The 22,330-nt window shown below is 37.1% G+C and overlaps 1 protein-coding gene across 2 annotated transcripts; it reads left to right on the forward strand.

Moving 5' to 3' along the window:
• The first annotated feature begins 1,371 nt into the window (after positions 1 to 1,371).
• On the forward strand, positions 1,372 to 16,163 carry LOC141812236 (protein trichome berefringence-like 7). Of its 2 annotated transcripts, XM_074700286.1 has the most exons (3): positions 1,372 to 1,511; positions 1,673 to 2,604; positions 15,936 to 16,163. In XM_074700286.1, the coding sequence occupies exons 2-3, from the start codon at positions 1,808 to 1,810 to the stop codon at positions 16,096 to 16,098; spliced, it is 960 nt and encodes a 319-aa protein (XP_074556387.1). In that variant the 5' UTR covers positions 1,372 to 1,511; positions 1,673 to 1,807; the 3' UTR covers positions 16,099 to 16,163. The 2 variants fall into 2 exon arrangements, with proteins under 2 accessions (XP_074556387.1, XP_074556388.1); XM_074700287.1 differs by lacking the exon at positions 1,372 to 1,511 and having other exon boundaries at positions 1,518 to 2,604.
• Positions 16,164 to 22,330: the final 6,167 nt, after the last annotated feature.

Below are 22,330 nucleotides of genomic sequence, written 5' to 3' on the forward strand. Positions count from 1 at the left end.
GTGTTTAAAACGATTTAAAATTTTTAGAATGCTATAGTGTTAGTTTTCGAAGACCAACATTATAATGGTGCTGATCTTCAGAAATCAATACCACAGTGTGTGAGAAGAACCAACACCATGGTTTCAAAAGACCTAGCACCACTATAGTGTTGATCTTTAGAAACTAGTACCACAGTCTGTGCTAGTTGGCATGTGATCATAACTTTACTTACATAACTTAGGACTAAAATTGGACATCATATATACCTCCTATATACTCATACCTTCTATCTCATAGTAAAATTTTAAAAATTTAAATACTCTAGGTCCATCAATGAGTTTCGATCAAAATTCATTAATGGATCTAGACTAATTGAACTCATTCTAACTCTTAGAGATTTTTAAGCGCCCGAGAGTCTAAGGATGTTCTCTGTTATCATTATAAAGGATTCCTAATATTGCTCAAAAGGTTTAAAACATTTCAAACTTTATATAATTGGTACAAGCCTATAACTTCGTGTAGGAGACTCAAGATTAAGATTTCTCACCATATCTACGTTCTACACACTCCATACTTCTATCTCATTGTAAAATTTTAAAATTCAAGTCATCTGGGTCCATTAATGAGTTTTGGTCAAAATCCATTAATGGACCTAGAGAGTTACAATCGGATTCATTTCAACTCCTATAGATTTATTAAGTGAACTTGAGTTTAAATAAGCACTCGTTTACTATTTTAAAATCCTCCCAATATTGTTCAAAATGATTTAAAATTTTTAAAATAATGTGATACTAATTTTTAAAGACCATCACAACACTGTAGTACTGGTTTTAGAAGACCAGCACTATTATGGTGTTGATCTTCAGAAATCAACATCATAATAATATTGATATTTAAACCATGGTATTGATTTTAAAAAATCAATTCCAAAACCATTTATTATTATTATTATTATTAAAATTAGCATTCTCATCATTAATTTTATTTTTTACAATTAGATATTAAAAAATAGGAAAAAATATTTTTATTTTTTTCTATTTAAAAAATTATTTATTAAAAAAAATGATAAATCTCAGTTTCATGGACTCAATCCATGGGGATGGCTAGCCCGGTAAGTTTTTATCGATATAGGGTAAAAAATAAAAAATAGCGGGAAAATGCAAATACGCTGTAGTTGGGGATTTTTTTTATGTTTACCGTTGCAAAATTTTTTATTTATTTATTTAAGTTTAAATTAGGAAAGAACAGAGAAGAAAATTATTGAACGTAACTGCATCCTTTCAAAAATTACCGAAAAATCGTTGAACATGCCTAAATTATGAATATACCCCTGTTCGGCAATATTTTAATTTTCTCGCCAGTTCACCTCCAAACTCCAACTACCCCACCAATTCACCTCCTACCGAGCGCGGACCTTTTACGCCACCCTCCACTTTTTCTCTCCATTTCTGTTCGGAAGCGAGATCTCAAGCTGGAATTGGAGTTTATTCATTCAACCAAAGGTGCGAGCTCGGCGAGCATACATCGGAAGGTGAATCCTTTTTCATTCCATGCCCATTTGGATCCCCTTTTCTACTGAAATTTTAGGCTCCATTCTGGATTTTGGTCGAAATTTTGGAATTCTGTTGATTGAGATCTTGCTAAAAGCTTTCCTTTGGAAAATAAAAATGTTGTTTTCTCTCCTATTGTTAGTCTGATATCGGGAACTAGCGATTTGGTTGATATTCTTCTCATCTTGGGTGGACTGAAGGCTTCGTTTTTATCTTCGTCTTACGATGATTATTGGTTGGATGGTTGGATTCTTCGATCTGTATACTGGCGCATGAGATGGCGAGCGGTCTGTTCGGCAGGAGCGTTGCGGCTCGATTAGCTCCTACCACTTTCCGCAACCCTAGGCTTTCTGTTCATCGAAAATTGTGGCCCGTACGCAGACCTTCCTTTGGTGATCTCGCGGCGGCCTTCTGTCTTGCCTCCCTCGTTTTGGTTGTCGGTTGTATTATGCATCTCTATCTATTCCGATACTCGGAAAGTGGGAGATTGATTGCTGGATATATTGGGGATACTGATGCATGCGATGTCTTCGATGGTAGTTGGGTTCCAGATAGCTCATATCCTTTGTATAATAGCTCGGAGTGTCCCTTTGCTGAAAGGGGATTCAATTGTTTGGCAAATGGGAGAAGGGATATGGACTATCTAAAGTGGAGGTGGAAACCAAGGCAATGTGATGTACCCAAATTCAATGCCCATTATGTCCTTGAAATGCTTAGAGGGAAAAAGGTCATTTTTGTGGGGGATTCGATGAGTCGAACACAGTGGGAGTCACTTGTATGCATGCTTTTGACAGGAGTGCAGGATCCCAATAGTGTTTATGAAGTCAATGGAAACCAAATATCAAAGACAATCCGCTATTTAGGTGTTCATTTCCAAACTTTCAATCTAAGCGTAGAGTTCTTCCGTTCTGTGTTTCTTGTACAACAAGGATTGCCACCAAGACATAGTCCAAAACGAGTTCGAACATCACTTAAGCTGGACAAGATGGACGAACTAAGTGGGAAGTGGGTTGATTCAGATGTACTCGTATTCAACTCTGGGCATTGGTGGACTCCAAGCAAACTCTTTGACATGTAAGTCCTTTAGTTTTACTGCATCATTTTGTACTGCACTGGCTGATTGTCTTTTGGCATTCAAGACTCATCTCTGGATTTATGATTGGGCCACCCATAATTGCACAAATCTGATCCTTGTGGTCTATGTTGGATCAAGTTGGTATATTCTTATGATAACTTATATAGTAGAAGCAAGCTAGATGCTTATGCACAATTGGCAGCCATATTCATCAACCTGCTTTTTTTAAAGAAAAATTACTACTAACTAGTAAGTGGTATAACAAAGGGAATCGTTCTTGCTACCAGTAATCTCAAAGAATAGAATATCAAAAAGAAAAAGCAATTTTGTTTATAGTAATGAAATTTGAGGACATTATCATGGTTCTATAATGCTATTCAATTTGGACATATTTTTACCCACATGTGCTTCAAGATTTAGCAAATGCAGTAGATCCTCCAAACTCATTTTTCTAGGTCAAACTATCATGATCACATTAGTTTGTTAGCACTTGAGAATAGCGAAAAATAGTTTGGGTTTCAAAGGAAATAATTATTGTTACAAAATTAGTTTTTTTATTTAAGTGATCCCTCTTGGACAAAAATTGTTGTGTAAGTTTATTAGAAAGTCAAACCACATAAACTATCTTTTTAGACAAAAAATGTTGTGTAAGTTTTATTAGAAGTCAAACCACATAAACTATCTTTTCACATGTAAGAACGACCTCCTTACTTGGAATAGTTTCATCACACATAATCCACAACACATACTAAAAAATAATCAATCACATCAAAAAAAAAAAACAAAATGAATAAAATTTAAGCCATAAACAACTCCACAACAAAATAAATGTGTACCATGAAATTGGATATAGTATGACAGATGCAAATAAACTGACAATCAAGCCACAATATGCGAAGAGAATAGAATCAAGAAAAAAAAATAATGTCAACCATCAAGAAAAACTGGGAAATACTTAGAGTGACCCTATAGCAAACTCAACTCGACCTATAGTTGGAAATTCACCACATCCACACATATAGATGCCAAAGAAAAGTAGTAATGAGACAAATACATTCCGTGGGTATCAAAATAAAATATATGATATAACAAACTCTCATAAGCATAATAAAAGAATTACAAAAGGTATAAGTTTATTTTTACTCATTTAGTAATTCTTACCATTTGTTTCTCCATCTTTATATCAATTTAATCTCTTTGATCTCTTTAATACCTCTCTAATAAGAAGCATCCCATGTGTCTTAAGTAACGATATATATACACCTATAGGTGATTCAATTTATCTCATCGTTTAGAGGCTAACCTAAGTTAACCATAATTAGGGATTTCATTGGATCATAATATGTTAATCAATTACAAGGAATCTCATTCTCATTTAAGGGTTAACTATTCGCTTACCATATCATCAAGAAGCAAACATAAACCAACAAATGCCAATCAAAATAATCTAATAGAGCTTTATGTGTGTTTCTACTCATAAGAAAACACAATAGTTCCTTTTACTGTGTAAGCCATGTATCTCATAATCTCATAGCTAAATATTCAATTTACATTAGATATGCTCATTAAATTTTATTTAGTCATTAGTTCATCAAACTCAACGATCGATATATATTTCTCAAAATTTCTCCATTAATAATGCACAAAAGGTATCTCAAAGGAAACAACTAGGAAGGTACCCACCTCAAAGAACCTCTTAAAATTTGTCTCACACTCCAAATAACTATTTTATCTACCTTGATGTTAACTCTTAATTGCATCGCTAACTCAATCACTTAACATGCGTAATAAGACAATTTAACCAAGGAATTTATTAAATTAACTCACTAAATGTCCCAACAATCAAGAAGGAATATTTCCAACAATTGATTAAAAGTTAAAACTCCATGTCTTATCAATCAAATTAGACCTTCAATAAGCTTATAAACTCTCATATGCTCTAAAATAACTAAGATTGTAATTCTAAACCAATACAAAGTCTTATTAAAAGGAGATTAGACTTCATAGTTGGATTAAGAGGCAACTATATCTCTCCATAAACATGTGGGGGTACACTATCACAATTCCTCTTGTTAGGTCTTGATATATTCAATTTAGTTAGTATCAATAGCATGAATTCATGCAAAGACTACTCTAGACGAAGTGGGTTGTCTCACATCTCTGGGCGTTGCGCATGATAGCTTAATGAGGGTAGTAGCCTCGACATGGTTTTCTCAACAACGAGGAGGAACAACTTTTACACTACTTGCTTGAGAGAGTAAGGATGTGACCCTTGGCAGCACTCGGTGGTTTGACATGTCGTAACCAATATGGCTAATTAGAAAGGCATTGAGAGCTTGCTTGACGAAGGGTGGTGAGTGACTTAGGGAAGAGGGCACTAAGAGAGAGGAAGAGAGTGTGCAATGCCAAATATAAGAGAGGGAGGGGGTCGACTAGGACTATAAGGAGAGAAAGGGGCAGATCCAACTCTCTTATACAAGGAATCCATTGGTCACAACTAAACTAAACACAACACAATTTAACTATTTCACCACAAAATGATCGATTTGGCTATGAATCAAACCCAATTTGAGGTCAAACAACTTTAAATTTAATTTCCTCTCGATTAACTCTAATTACCCCTAGTCTTAGGTTTCAACTTGAATTTTGTTAAAATAAATCTCCAAAATTAAATTTTAAATTCAAATTAGTTATTTATTGGTTCAGGAAATAAAAAAATGTTGGAACACATAACATGAATATTGGTGGATGATGCCCTAAGTGGTCGAGTATTTCCAACAACTGATCAAAACTCCAAGTCTTGTCAATTAAATTAGGTCATCAATAAGCTTATACGGAGAGAAAGGGGCAGATCCAACTCTCTTATATAGGGAATCCATCGGACACAACTAAACCAAACACAATTTAACTCTTCCACCACAGAAGTAATCAATTATCTATGAATCAAACAAAATTTGAGTTCAAAAGCTTTGAATTTAATCTCCTCTTAATTAACTCCAATTATCCCCCTAGCCTTGAGGTTGCAACTTGAATTTTGTTAAAATGATCTCCAAAATTAAATTTTAAATTCAAATTAATTATTTATTGGTTTAGGAAATAAAGAAAAATGTTGGAACACAATACGAATATTGGTGTGATCTTGCTTTAAGTGGTCGAGTTCCACCTTGAGTTTTGATGTTTGTGCAAAGTGTTTAAGTTAGGCCTTGCATGTGTATTTGATATGTGTCTTTGAATTGTACAGAGATTTGCATGACATACATGGAGCTCGGAGAGCTCGTGACTCAATGACATCTTGTGAGGTATAGATGATGACTTAGTGCGACCAAGGTGACACATTTAGTGGCTTGAAGATTCGTGGAGATCAGAGAAGGTTGTATAAAGCAACTGAGGGACTATAGGATGAAAGCATTGAGGTGGTGTTGGAGCATCTTTAGAGCATGGTTTGGCATGGTCAAGTTGGCAACTTGGTGGTTTGAGAAAAGTAGAGATTAAAGAAGGATGAAATGAAACATCCAAGGGACCACAAGATGAGAAATATTGAGGCTAACATTGACAATAGCTCATGGAGGTGGCTATATAGGTGAAACATGACACAGAGTGAGTTGAGGGCTTAGGTGCATGCAAAGGACGAGTAACGGAGGCACTTGTGGTAGCGAAGAAGGTATGCTTTGGTGGTGAGCTATGAGAGTTGAGAGACTTGTATTCCTAGGTGAGGCTAGTTTTCAACTTAGGCAAACTCGATCATTAGAATGATCATAGTCTAGTTAAGTTCAAGTAGACTGGAACTAAGTTTAGTCTATTGGAAAGCTAAGTCGACTAATTAGTTAACTTGGGATGATCAACTAATAAATAGAATATCTTTGTTGTGGTTGAGTCGACTGAGCTTGATGCTACAATAGGAAAGTCGAAAGGAGCTGTTAATCTAACAAAATTGCGTTGGAACGATTGGATGACATAAAGCTATAGTGGCTGAGTTGACTTATGGTGGATTCTAGTTGACTCAGGGCAAACTCAAGTTGAAGCAAACAAAGAAGGTAGTTCACTGATGGGTGGATCTAGTTGGTTTATTGATGATAGATTTAGCTGAATAGCATTTAACTGAATAGCAAATGAGGATTATAAGAGCAAGATGGAGGCTTTAAGGTTGGCGAAAATAGGATTGGTTAAATTCTATTAGGGCTTCTCCATTGTAATCTTAAGTCTTCTTCCTCTAAGCTCTTATAATGCTTGTATGTTATAAGAGGTTTCTTCACAAAGGAGAAGGAGAAACATAATGACTTTCTTAGAGTAACTCATCGATGAGTCATACATTGTGAAGTAGAAATGAGGGTACTGAACCATGCAAACCTCGGTATTAGCGATTGGTATGTGCTTGTTTTTATTTTTTATTTCCGTTGGTAATCATTGTGTGACCTAACTAAGCTTAAAATAATTCAGAATTGTCTTTGTAGGTACATTGTTGTCCACCCCCTCTAGTGTATTTGACTATCTCACCAACCGGTCTTAATAAGTGGTATTATAGTTAGGAAGTTCAAGTTGGACTAATCGCCGATAGAGCACTATCTAGAACAAGACCCTCTGATTACCACTCCAATGGACTATCTTAGAGCATCAAAGATGATGACTGGATAGATTTTGTGATTCTATTGTACAATGAACATTTAGTTTTTGGAAAGAGAAGGTGGAGTATTGGTTCTGTTGGTGCAATCGACCTTCACCTCTAGGGTTTTGATATTTAGTCAATATATTGGATCAATATATTTAGTGGAGAGATTGTTAGTATAATCAATCCTTAGGGTTTAATGAGTTTGGTCAAGGTTGACTATGTTAGAAATTGCTTAAATATTACCTGTTGTTGCATGATTCCGGCTGGGATCGCCTGTTGTTGCGTGATTCTCGCTGGGATCGCATGTGTCGGAAGAACGATCACGAAGGAAAGTTCCTCGGGTTTTCACAAACTAAATCCTCCGGTATGGCTTTCTTTCTCTTCTCCAACAGCCTCCGCTTTCCTCTGCTCTCCTTCGCTGATTCACATGGATGCATATTAGGGCTTCACTCTCCCTATTAATAGGGAGAGGATCGCATCCCACGGAGTGCACAACGTGCACTCTGTGGGCAGTTATGGTAACTGCCACATCTCTCACTCGTTCAAGTGAAGCCACAAAGGTAAATGGTCACAAAGACCTTTAAGAGGTATCTAGCCACACAGACTAAATAAAATCGGAGTGCATAGTCATATAAACTAAGAATTTAGAGATCATCAATCACAAAGACCATATAATCACATAAACTGAAAGAACAATCAATTCATACATAGAACTAATACAATAAATCAAGAAAAATAAATCTTCTTGATTTACAGGGGCTCTTGTCAACTGATCCTTTGACCAGTCAATTGGCACCTTGAAGACTCAATGAAGACTTAACATGGTAGTGTTCCATGAGAACCAAAACACCACATTATTAGCTCCAAGCATCCTAGGCACCTGAGCATCATGCATGATATTTAGTTTTCTTATCATCTCCAACCATGTTGACTAAGTCTATTATTGAGTTGTTTCTTGAGTATAAGTTGTTCAACAACTTCTCACAATTATGAGTATGGTTGACCAATGTCAACTCTAGCAAGTCATGATCCGGTTGAACCAAATCAGAGTTGTGCTAACCAAGTTCAATTTATACTTGGTTGTCTCTACTCAAGTGTTGTCATCATGCCAGAGCACTTGACATTTCACTTGTTTGAGCCAATTGGACACATAACTTCCAAATTAGGCCTCTCTAATTGAAAGCTCAAAATTGGCCCAATTTTTAATTTGACCCAATTAGATTAATTAGACGTTGCCATTAAAATCCAATTGATTGGCCTCCATTGAAACCTTTGCCCGATTCCAATTAATTGGGCTTTAATGAAACCTAGCCCAATACCAATTAATTGGGCTTCATGGTTCAAAGAAACCTTTGCCCAATTAACAGGAATCACATCGTGATTTCTTTGTTTGTTTGTTTTTTTTAATAAAAAACGGTGCCCTAAAAAAAAATTGCATGTTCATGAAATACAGTGTGTCCTTGACACACTGCCACCGCCATCACGGAGTGCCCTCATGCTACCAAGAGCGATGGCGCCGACAGCGACGGAGGAGCAGGAGGGCGGAGCGATGGGCGTAACCCAGGGAGGTGAGCTGCCGAGCCCACCCTTGCTACGCCTGGAGGACTCGAGGCGCCGCGACACTTCCAACCGTCGGATCACCCCAGAAGTCACCAGATGCTAGATGCGTATGCCTTTTATATATATATATATATGTATATATATATATATATATATATATATAAACCGTTTTCTCCCTAATCCCGTGCCCAAATCTTGCCAACCTGAAATTTATTGCCCTCGCCGACGCCAGACTCGTCGCTTGCGCCAGCCTCGCTGGTGCTAGTGAACTGTCGGATACGAACGACACTTAAGACACTTCGCTGGCCGCGGACATCACCTGTGCGTTGTCGCGGGTAGCGCCTGTGCGCTGTCGTGCGTTGCGGTCAAAACAGAGAAATCACTGTTCTTAGTAGCGAATCTCCCAATTAATAGAACAGAAAAAAAATCGGGCACAAACACAATGAACAGGTAATAATACTAACATATGCTCTGATACCATTGTTAGAAATTGCTTAAATATTACCTGTTGTTGCGTGATTCCGACTAGGATCGCCTGTTGTTGCGTGGTTCTTGCTGGGATCACTCATGTCGGAGGAACGATCACGAAGGAAAGTTCCTCGGGTTTTTACAAACCAAATCCTCCGGTATGACTTTCTTTCTCTTCTCCGACAGCCTCCGCTTTCCTCTGCTCTCCTTCATCGATTCACATGGATGCATATTAGGGCTTCCCTCTCTATTAATAGGGAGAGGATCGCATCCCACGGAGTGCACAACGTGCACTCCGTGGGCAGTTACGGTAACTGCCACAGACTAATGTGTGTTTCATGCATATATTTTCGGTATTATTTTGCATGCATTTGCTTCATTATATGAACATATTTTTCATATTTTTATCCCGTTTGCATTATTTTTATCCTTTTAGTTTAAAAAACTGTTCTTTGTGTGATTTCATTGACAGAACATGAATTTAGAACTTAATTGGAGTCAAGAAGTCTTAAGAGCATGTATTCTAGCATGGTGCATGGTTTGATCGAGTCTCCTGACACAACCGTGTATCACTTGTGGAGCAAGGCAAACAACGGAGTAGCAATTGGACTTCCAACATCGAACATGGGAAGATTGTGCCCCTAACACAACCAGGCTCCTTGCTGCTGGCTGATGAGAAACTTTTAAAGTTGAACACGGTCTAATCGTGTCCTTGATAAAGATGAACAAAATAGATAAAAGTTATAGTAAAAATTCAAGTACAATAAGAAAAGGATAACCAAATTGACTTAGAAAGAACATAAGCTCTGATACCAACTGATGTGAACCCAAGGAGAAGAATGTCTTATAAACCCCCAACAAGTTGAAAAAAAAAGAAGAAAAATCTAAATCGATAAGATGGATGAAAAGAACATCAACCTTAATAAAGTCATACTGAAGGAAATTATAATAATAATAATAATAATAATAATAATAATAATAATAATAATAATAATAATAATAATAATAATAATAATTAAAATGTGTCAAAAGTGGATTGCCACATTTGAGGGTTAACACATAATGTGTCAAATTTTGTATTTGACACATTATTAGAAATCAATAATTTAATTATGATTTGCTTGCTTTACCTTTCCTTTAATGATTTGTTTGCTAGATGATCCTTGTCTTCCTGCTAGAGAAATATAGGCAAACTTTTTATATTTGTATCCTATTCTGGCCTTATTGTAAACTGCTCTTTGACTATTTAGGATCATATCAAGTGTTTTTGATCCATTTGAAAATTTTTCTAAACATTTCCTTAAATCAATGACTTTATCCTTTAATTTTGCATTTTCCTCAGTAATTGCACTTGAATCATTAAATTCACATGCATTGTTCCTAATAATTCTAAGTTCCTCCTTTAATGCATTAATCTTAGACTTCGATTTATCTAAAGCATTTTTAAGATAAGCAATAGTTCTGTAAAGAAATTTTTCTTTAGCCGAATCCATTACCTCATTTTCACTTGATGAAGATTCGTCGCTACTTGATTCTTCCTCCTCACTTGAAGTCTCTTGGTCACTTTCACGTCCCATCAATGCTATGTGTCTAGTGATGTGACATAGTTCTTCTTTGTCATCCGATGACTCGCTACTTGACGTATCCCATGTGGCTTGGGCCACCATGACTTCTCTCTTCTTTTTCTCCTTTTTTCCTTTCCTTCTCTTCTTTCTTCTTCCACTCCGGACAGTTTGTCTTGACGTGCCCCTTCTTGTTGGATTCATAGCAAATAACATTAGGGTTAAAATTTGAACTTTGAATTTTACCTCGTGGTGATGTAAACATCTTCTTTACATCCCTCCTTGTGAATCTTCTTGATCTTTCCATCATCTTCTTGACGTAATAGATGACCTCCTTTGCCGACATCTCCTTGTCGCTATCGGAAGATTCCCGATCGGACTCGGATGAGGGCTCCTTCTTTTCCCTCTTCTTCTTCTTTTCTGCAACCAAAGCTATATCTTTCTCTTTGGCAGATACGTTAGCTTGTTCATGTAATTCGAATTCGCAAAACAATTCATCTAATTTAACACTGGAAAGATCCCTTGACACTTTATAAGCATCGACCATCGATGCCCATAGAGTGGTTCTTGGAAAGGCTTGAAGTACATACCTCACCAAATCTCGGTTGTCGATTTTTTCACCTATAACATGAAGACCGTTCACGATCTTCTTAAATCGCTCGTGCATCTGACTTACCATCTCATTAGGCTTCATTGTGAAGGTTTGGAGTTGTCCTACCAAGAGATCTCTCTTGGCTCGTCTTGATTCACTTGAACTTTCGTTTAGTTCGATGAGTTTTTCTCAAAGTTCTTTGGCCGAGTCGAATGGTCCGATCTTACTCAATTGTTCTTTGGAAAACCCGCATTGCAAGGTGGTTGTGGCTTTTGTGTTTGCTTGAGCCTTCTTGCATACATCCTTCGACCATTCTTTAGTAGGGAGAGGAGCTCCAGAAGCGTTATTCGGTTTCTCAAATCCATCTACAATACTAAACCAATTTTCAATGTCATTCATTAGATAATATTCCATTCTACTTTTCCAGTATGCGAAATCGTTGCTGTCGAAGTAGGACGGTCGTGCGGTGCTGTATCCCTCTTGAAATGCCATTGAATGTTTTTCGGTTGAATGTTGATTCTTCCAAAAAGAACCTGCTCTGATACCACTTGTTGGGATTGATGCGTTTGTTAGAGGGGGGTGAATAGCATTTTTCGTCTTTGCTTGCAAAATCGTCAGCGGAAGCACAAAAGCAAGACAAGAAGAAAAGATCAACGCTAACTCGTTCGATTTACTTGGTATCCACCTCTTGCGAGGTGACTAATCCAAGGATCCACACACAGCACACGACCTTCCATTATGAAAATTTCTCCTTTTCAAAGAGCACTTTGAAGGCGGAGAAACCTTTACAGAATAATCTCTTCCTTTTACAAAAATGAGTGGTGAAGTATGAAGGAAGATTAGAGAGAGTTACAGAGCTTGAAAATCATGTAAGAAGAGAAAGAATATAACCCTTCTTCTCCAATCGTCAATCTACATTTTTATAATTTTCCCGACATCAGTCGACTGCTCCTTGGGCCAGTCGACTGATGGTCTTCAACGGCTCTTTAAATCGCATTTAATTCTTCAACTGTCAGCCCAACGTTCGAATACCAGTCTACTGATGGACCCATCAGTCGATTGATCATTCAGTCGACTGGTGAACTGGTCAGTCGACTGGTCAGTGCCTTTCACTTTAACCAAAGTTTCTGTGTGCTTCTGGATCAAGCCATCAGTCGACTAATGGCAGTGTCAGTTGACTATTGAAGCTGAAAATCTCCTTTCAGCTTTCTTCTTCATCCCTTAGCCTTGATGCAAGCCTTCAAACATCTTCCACAAGCCTCGTGCCCATCCTTGCACTCGCTTGAGATGTTTCCCTCAGCTTCGTCGTGCTAAGTCTCCCTTTGTCAAGATGCCGCGCTTCCGGGACTTCACCATTTGTCAAGAGGCCGCGCCTCCGGGACTTCACCATTTGCAAAGAGGCCGCGCCTCCGGGACTTCACTATTTGTCAAGTCTTCAAACCTGGACTTTCCTGTATACTCAAATCACACATGTTAGATCACCAACATTGCCTAACTTAAACTCATTTTAGCCAAACATTAAAATCCAATTCACTTGGGGCAAGATTGCACCAACAATTTCTACTTCCTTTTTTGTTGGTTTTATTTTTCTTTTTTCTCATTTTTTGTATTTTTTTCTAAATTTTAGCCTCCCCTTTTTTTTCTTGTCTTTTTTTTTTTTGTTGAAAACCATAATTTTTTTCTCTTCTTTTTCTTTTATAGCAAAAAGGCAAATACCACTATCTAAGATAGGAATGATAGCAATAAATATTAAAATATGAACAAAATAGATATAAATTGTTGTAAAGATTCAAACACAAAATGAAAAAGGATAACCAAATCGATTTAGAAATAAGTTAGGTTTTGATACCAATTGATGTGAACCTAAGGAGAAGGATGTCTCGTAAACTTTCAACAAGTTAAAGAAAGAAAGAAAGTTTAAATCAATAAGATGAATGAAAAGAACTTCGACTCAATGCTTAAGAAAGCACGAATCTTGATATAGAAGATAGAATGCGTCACAACCTTAGGATTGAGGTTGAATAAGTCCTTGAACGCCACTAAGGGGATGCCTAGATAGTTCTAGTTCCATGAAGAACCAATAAATGAGAGTCTTTCCATGCTTTAGATTGAAATAAGTCAAAAGTTATATGTGTGGGTGCCACCCCTTTATTTATAGTTATAGAGTGACCTAAAAATTCTAAAAAGTTAAAAGGAAGCCCATTTAAAAGAGGTTTATGTAGACTACATAGCTAGTTTGAGTTTAAGCACCCATTATCACCCAAATAAAAGCAGAAATTGAGCCTACAAATCAAAATTATTTCTAATACATAGAAATGGAACTTAAGAGACTAATTGTTCATCTAAGACTTGAATTAAGTTGACTAAGCCGCATTACTTGCTCTTGGTCAAATCTGCTTCGATTGTAGTTTTGATCTTAACATCTTCAATTAATATATTAAGTGCTTTCTTCATCTTTTTTGCCTTGTAATTGAGCTTCTATTAATGCATATAGATCATCAACAACATCTAGAGTGGGATGCTCTTTTTCTTCCACGACCTTAGCTTGATCCCCGTTTGAACCACAACTTGATCTCCATCTTTAACTCTATCAAAAAGATTAAACGCGGAAAGGATGGATTAAACATGCTAATGACCATGACCTCTCTCTTCTTTTTCAATAAAAGGTGGAATCCGCCACCCTAGCGGCCCCATACGAGCGACCCCATGACCTTCTGTGAGGAGGTAAATTGAGAAGCTGCAGTTGGCCACGACGGAGGAGGGCATTGCTTCGGCTTCGTCGAAATTCGACTCTTGCCCACTTTAGCAACGTAGGATCGAGTTAAACGTTAGAGGGGGGGTAAATAGCGCTTAAGTGTTTTTCTCGGTTTTCGAAATTTCGTACGTTCGATTGTGTAAAACAAAGTATTGTGATAGCGGAAGACTTAAGTAAAGTAAACAAGAGAAAAGAGATAATTTTTTTACTTGGTTCACAGTCGAAAACTACTACTCCAAGGTCCACGATCTGTGATCGTTTCCGAAGGGCAATCCACTAATTAACTTATTTCCTTACGGAAACAAGTTGTAACGAATTACAAATATATCACGACAAAACAAATTCTTTATCGGATTTATAAATGCAAGAACAAATTCGTTACCCAATTCGCCGATGCTTTGTAGATCTTCAATCTCGTGTGATTCTGGCGTTACGAAGGCTTGGTTAGTTGTTTCTGCTTGCTCAAGACGCCATCGGCTCGACAGGGTTTGCTTGTGGAAGTGTAAGAAATTATTGTTCCGAGCCTCTGGCCGATGTTTCTTTTATAGGACCTTCCGGTCGACTGGAATCCATCTCAGGTCGATCCCACCTAGACAGCGATCCTCTTCCTCCGCGACTGATTTCATCTTCCGATCGACTGGAGTCCCTACTCAGGTCGACTCGAAGCTGACATGGAGGATGTCGATAACCTTCGACCTCGGCTAAGCCTATCCAAGCTTAGGTCGATTGGAATCATCACTTCGGTCGACTCCAATCTGCTGTAGAGAGTTTTGATATACTTCGACTTCCGCTGCATTTTATTCAGGTTCTGGTCGACTTGAATGTCCATTCCGGTCGACTCGAACATCCGAACTTTGAATAACTTTGTCCGGAGTCAAGTACTTCACCTCTCTAACCTGCATTACAAGTTAGCTCCAAAAAACATATAAAACACAGGTGGAGAATCAGTTTTCAGAACTGTTTCTTGGTCTTAACTTTAGGTTTCCGGTGAAACTTTGGGTTAGACCGACGCCTAATATTCCTCTTCGGGAACGCGTCCTAACCCACTCTTCTCAGGAGAGTTTACCTGACTGCCAACCAAGTCATTCAGACTTGTTGGACTTTTCCTGCTCGGCTTTGTCCTTGGCCCCCAGGGTTTGCTGCTGCGACTCAGTCCTCCAGACCGCTCAGTCTTCACCAATCTTCTGGTCCTCCTGACCGTACCCGATTGGACTTTAGCCATGCTTTTCGGTCCTCCGACATTGCATGGGCTTGCACACTGCATGGGCTTGCACCTGGTGCACTTGACCTGCCAAGTCTTCCGCCTGATCCTCCAGATCAAGGTTTTCTCCTTGCCTAGCCTACGACTAGGACTTTGTCATTTGCCTAGCCTCAACTAGGACTTTACCTGTGCTCCCTGCACACTAGATCAACAATATTAGTTCAATAACACACTTAACTTGAACCTATTGTCATTATCAAAACTAAGGTTAGATCATCTGGTGCTTCCTGCACCAACAAACAATTCTGTTTCGTCGTAACCAACTCAACTATGCTTTAGGGGCGACCATGACCGCTCTAAAATTCTTATAAGGTGGTCTATCTAAACATCAAAATACATGAGATGGTTTGCCCCACTTTTATTATTTAAGGAGTATAGTGCATATAAGAAAAATGAGACTGGTCTGTAATTGAAGATGTGTAGGGGCATATTACTCATCAAACCGCCTAGTGCATGGCTCAATAAAGTAATTTGGTAAGTTTTTTAGCAATGGGTGATGGATTTGAGATATTATTTCCTTTTGCAGTGGTTGCTATTTCCAGGCTGAAGGAGCAGTGAAGCTTGGAATGTCTATCAATTCTGCATTTAGAATTGCTTTAAACACTTGGGCTTTTTGGGTTAAGACGAAGGTCAACACAAACAGAACTAATGTCTTTTTCAGAACTTATGAGCCTTCTCATTGGAGGTAATCATGCATACTTATTAAATATAATTAGCGGTCTCTTTTGGAAGGATTCCCTCCTAGTCAACGTTGTTTTCTTTTTACTGGAAAATGAATTTTATTCCCTATTCAGCAATTTTCCAAACAGTTAACTAATGCTTGGAAGTTTGAACTTCTGTCTTCGGCCTTAGTTAGAAATTCATTTCTATAATCTGTTCCTTCAGTGTTAACGTACACGAGTTTCTTACCTGTGATTAGTATTTCTATGCTACTTAATATTATGCAGCTATGTAAAACAAATTCCTTGGGCTTTTTCTAAGAACAAGTTAAACTAAGGCATCTTTAATATATTTCAATTGTTTTGTAAGAATAACAATTCAACCAATGAATTTTCCTTTTTTCTAGTTAATATATAATTCTTTTGTTATATTTTGCTAGGAAAATTACTTTTTGCAATTATTATTTTTCATTTTAGTATGGAAATATTCTAGCTGCAAACTAGATTCACAATAAATTAATATGTTAAAGGTATAAATTGTAGAGAGTTGAACTCTTGGAGAAATACTTTAAGGAGAGAAGAATGGTTTCAAAATGAATAATCCATGGGTAACTAGCTTATGAATTTCTTTTCTATTAACCCATACAATTTTTTTCTATGGCATTTTTTTTAATCTTGGAACCATATATAAATATCAATTTCATCACAAAAATCAAAGAAAAAAATTATATCTATTTTGATAAAAGATATCAAATAATAAACCTAATCAACAATAATAATAAAAACATAATAATAAAGAGTTTAAAGAAATAGAATTCGGAGGCAAGCGAGACTCGCTATTCTAATATAAAGATGCATCCCTTTCATATGGGGTTGATTTTAACTTTCTAACTAGTATTGATTCTAATGCAAGTACATTGAGAGTTTGACCTAGGTCTCTTTATTGTGGATCACAATAAGAATGTTTTGACTTAAAATATCAAATAAGAAAAAGGATAGGGGATGTAGAGCACTAGAGAAGTTAACTCTTAATTTGGATAATTAATTTTTGGATGAAAAAATTCCATAAAATGACTCTTCTTTTGTAGAGAGAAAGTAGCCCCTTAAGACCACCAATTGAATTAGATATGTGTTTATATCAAGAGTTGTGACCTTCTAATGAAAAAAAATTGCAAAATTAAAATTAAATTAAAGTTTTTTTAATTTTCTAAATCAAATAGTTTCCTACGAAATTAAAAATTAATTAATATAGTTTATAAAGTGTTGCTTACCGCAACTATTAAGGTGATTTTAAAAGCTTGAACCTTCACTTTATACTAAAATGTCTACAAGCAACATGGTGAAATCGACTCTTAAACTATCACTACCTGACTTCAATCCCGAAGGGACTAGGGTGTACCAATCCAACTATATAAGGGATCAGCCTTCCGAAGGGTACACTAGGGTACGGACAATATTCATCACTGCATTGAAAATCATAAATAACCCCGAAGGGTACACTAGGGTGTACCAAAGTGAATATCCAACAATTTATTAAATAATGTAGAAAATGTTAACAAGATGGTTATTCTAAAACAATGACTGCTATACCCATAACATGACTAACAAACTAGCCTCATGCCGATAATGAAATAAACACCAAAGTACCAATACATAAAATAACAATCTACGTAATAAAGAAAAATAAACTAAAATGGACTCTACAAAATTGTCTTCAAAACTATCACTGAGCATTTTTGAGCAACCTTTCGTAATATTGACCAAATTTCACAGATCGCCTCAAGTCTACAAAGTTGGAGGTCAAAGGAAAAGAAGAATGATCATATAGTGCAAAGTGGAGAATGGAGAGATGTGCATGAAAATATAATCAAAGAGGGAAACAATATAGTTAATAATTTATATTTTCATGTTCTTAAACACCATTTGATTCCTCCTTTCTCATTGTTCATCTTTAAATTTCTCATTTCAATATTACATACATTATGGTCTTACTTTATCCGAAAACTTAACATAATTTATTAAGTAGATGAACAACTTGCAATCCACCTATCAAAGATGTATCTTATACAAAAAGGTGAACGACCCACAATCCATTGATACAAAATACATCATATAAAATTATAAGATAAGAGTAAGTGACACATAACTCATTCAATAAAGATGTATCGTATATACATGAGGTGAATAACTCACAATCTACCCAATACGAAATATATTATATGTATGCACATATACATACATATACAAGATGAATGACCCACAATCCACCCGAAATGAGTCTCACATAAGAATAGGGTGAATAACCTACAATCTACCCAATGAGGAAAAATTATCTCAATTTGTTCGAAGCCTATGAATGTCCGGAAAAAATTAAAAATCCTTTTTAAAGTATGGATTAAATGCTCTATATTTATAGAGAATTATTTTATTACTAATTTGACGTAAATAATCTCACGTCTTTTATAAATTGTAGAACCGAAGTTCCACGACACAAGGTTTACACCCATTCCTTGTTAATTTAGTTGAGAAGTTACATACTTTCTTACGAGTGATGAGCTGAAGGTTTCTTTAATATTACTCAATTGTAGAGGACTATTCGACATAATTATTTATGTTATTGGTCAACTTTTTATTTCTCATGATGATTCAAATTTTCTTAAAGGGATTCTCCTAAGCTTTCCTATGTTATTTCTAGATTTCAAGTTATCTATTGTAAGTTTCATTAATAAATTTTAATAGAGCAACAACAATTAGAATGTAAAAAGGACAAGTAAATATAAACAACATGATCAAGCAAATATAGGTAAACATGAGTATGCAATTAATTTTTTTTCTAACGAGACATAATATAAATCTTAAAGAATTTATCTCTAATATTCCTTTAATAAAGACCTATGTTAATTCTCAAGCACTAAATAATTTATAGCAACAATCAAGCACATAAAGTATAACTTTAATTTACTTCATATTTCATAATTAAATAATCATAAATCATTTTCCCCCCAATATTATTTATGGTGTATGTTTAATAATGCACAAGGTAGTTAGAAAGGAACATGCAAGAAAAACCTCCACCTAAATCAAATGGTCTAATCTTGCTTGTTGCTCTACAACATCAATGACAATGATGGCAGTTGCCAACGATGTTGGCGGCGTGAGGGACAACGGTGAGAGGAGGGACGACGACAAAAGGGAAACTTTAGTTTTTTTTGAATGATGAAGAGAGTTAAGGTTAGAGAGAATAAAAAGAGACAGGGTTCATGGGGAAGAAGTCACGGGAAGGAGAAAAAAGTTGACTGGTTGCTTTTTAATTGCATTTTTGCAAAAACGTCCAAATTTTTTAAACAAATTACAACTACATCCTTTTTAAATAATTTTTATTTTTATTTATAAATATAACATAAACCACTCACATTACCTTTAACTCAAACTAGATCACAAGTCTATCGCACGAGTTGGCACATTTATGACCATTTGTAATGCCTTGTTTTTTTCATGAAGACATCTTTTAATGGTCCAATTGTTAACTGCGGATTTGTGGTAGTATATCTATACCCTCTGATATGATAGAATTCGGATGCCCGTCCGTCGAGTATTGCTTGATAAGTACTACGACTAGACTATTTGTGTTCTTCATATCAGGTAGAAGGATTTTCTGGCCAAGGTCAACGTGTAGTCAAAGGGTGTTGGTCTTGCCCCTTCGATACTTAAGTGAGATGTTGAGAACCCGTGATCTCCTTTGAATAATCACCTTTCTATTTAATGACCCCGCGATCTCCTCTCTTATAACGCCCTATTGTTAATGATTATTAATGTTGGCCATTATTAACTACTGTTATTGTATTTGGCCTCCTTTCAAAGCATGCTCCTTCCTAAATTCATACATCTGACACTGCGAGTGGGTTGACCTTGGGTTATTTCCTGAGCGCTAGTCTCTGAAATCGAGTGCTATTTGGCCCCGAACGCAATTCCTAAGAACCTTATAACTCTGAACCCACTTCCTGCGCACTGCATGACTCCACACTTTGTTCTCGAGATTGTATGACTCCGCATCTAGTTCTTGAGCACTGCATGACTCCGCATCCGGTTCTTGAGCACTACATGACTCCGAACTCGATTTTCAAGGGCTCTCTTGCCAACTTCGATTCCCGAGATCTAACTTACAAGACCCAAATATCGAGCCCAATCTCCTTCAGTATGAGCTTAAACCAGCCGACCCATCTTCCATAATCAAAGATTATGACGTGAGTAGTCACCCCCCCCCCCCCCCCCCCCCCCCCCCCCCCCCCCCCCCCCCCCCCCCCCCGCGCCGCGCACGAGTCAGATGGTACGTTGCAAACTGAGTCATACTCCGCATTAGAGACTCAAATTCGATTAAAATCTAGACGGTTGCATGTTTAGCGGAGTTGATATTATTTGTGCTTCCTTTATTATAAATCTCTGCCTTTCAGAGCTTGAGATCCACACACACCATTTGTACTTCTCCACGCACTTGTCTTCTTTTCAAATATCCGAACCCTAACTTTTCCCTTTCACTTTTCTTCATTGAACTTCCATTCTCTTATTCCTCTCTAACAGTCGCTCTTCTCCTCACCTTAATAAGCACACTCTTTTCATTCTCCAAGTTTTCTCCTCTTGTTCCTATGGTCTCTTCTCGCTCGAAAATAAAAACCCCTCTGTCATTTCTCCCTGGTTTGAAACCATTAAAACCAGACTAAACCTAACTCATTCCTTTGTTGTTTATAGGGATGAGTACATCACTGAAGGAACCAAACTGATGCTTCATAAATCCTCTGATCACCCCCACCAACCCCCTATTATACTTTCTTCGTTGGTCAGTTTGAAAGAGGGATTTGTCTTCCTATCCCTTCTATCTATATCCATATTATTTCCTTCTTCGAAATTCCTTTTAACCAACTTGCCCCCAACTTCTTTCGAATCTTGGTCGGGACTATTATTGTTTTCAAACACCTTGACGTCCTATCATCGCCCATTCTCTTTCACTGTCTCTACCAATTAAAAATGGCAGAACCAGGTTTTTTTTTATTTCATGGCTCGTCCTAATTGCCAATTCCTCCCATAAGGGCTGGAAAAACTTCATCCGGCTAAAAATATCTCTTCCCTTCATTTGATTGGGCGATAGAACTCCCCCTTCTTCTTGATGTGAAGAATGTCCGAGAGTCAATGCCCCTTCGCCTCTACTATCTAGGCCCTTCAAGTTAAAGATATAACATCTCTACTCTCTTGGATGATCGACTTTATTCCATTTCGAGAAAGACGAATACTTCGGCTACTCATGTCACTCGCCTATTCCACCTCAGTTTCTGCTCGACTGAATCTCACTATGCTGTAGCCTGGACAGTTCAGTCGACCAGACTTACCTTTTGGTTGCTTAAACCTGCAAAATATAGTTAGCATAGAATCGAATTATTTAGCAATTTCTAATTTATAAGTCAACAAATGTCCGATCTCGATTTGTAATCTTAGTAGGATACTTAGTCGGATCAATACCTAAGTTCGTCCCCTGAACACATCCTTACCATCCTTTTCAGAAGGACCTCTACACTCCAGGAATTTACTTTCATTTACCCTTTGCCAAATATCTTGTCTATCTGATCTGTTTGGGCTTCTTCTGTTTAGCGTTTGATCACTCGACCCATCAGGGGTTCCTTTAACTCGATGTTCGGTCCTCTAACCAGGGGTTCCTTTTGACTTGATGCCAGATCCTCTACCCATCGAGTCCTTCCTACTAGATATCCAGTCTCGCTGAACCATCTAGACTTCCTACTTGGTGTTTAGTACTCTAGATCCGTTAAGTTTTCTGTTGCCTAGTATTTTTTTTGAATAAGTAAAATTTTATATATAGCACTGATAAAGCGTACAATAAACAAACTTTAGTAGCAGCTCATGATTGATAAAGTATCAGATCAGAGTACACTCTTAAGGCTGGAATACATGAATTTGCACACTCCTGAAAATCTTCTCATAGTCTAACTGTCTCTCATCAAAGAAACTACTATTTCTTGCTCTCCACACATAGTAAACCAAAGAGGATAAGGCAAGATGCTGGGCCTTTGTCAACATTCGACTCCTATGATAGTATCTCCCGAAAACTCAATGTCTTTCGGTAGGTAGATGTTTCCTGCCACATGTGTAGCCAATCCCGGATCCTTCTCCATAACTCGGTAATAGGGGGACACCGAAAGAATATGTGATCCTGGGAAGGATCCAGTACCTATCCACAAAAAATGCACTTTCGATC

This window comes from Curcuma longa, chromosome 18, assembly GCF_044706935.1.
Source record: "Curcuma longa cultivar G26 ecotype Majalengka, Jawa Barat chromosome 18, ITB_CL_G26_1.1, whole genome shotgun sequence".
In the NCBI taxonomy this organism is placed as follows: Eukaryota; Viridiplantae; Streptophyta; class Magnoliopsida; order Zingiberales; family Zingiberaceae; genus Curcuma; species Curcuma longa.

Coding starts and splice junctions, on each gene's coding strand:
- LOC141812236 (XM_074700286.1), top strand. CDS start 1,808: ATGGCGAGCGGTCTGTTCGGCAGGAGCGTTGCGGCTCGATTAGCTCCT. Junction 2,605..15,935: donor CCAAGCAAACTCTTTGACAT/GTAAGTCCTTTA, acceptor TTCCTTTTGCAG/TGGTTGCTATTTCCAGGCTG.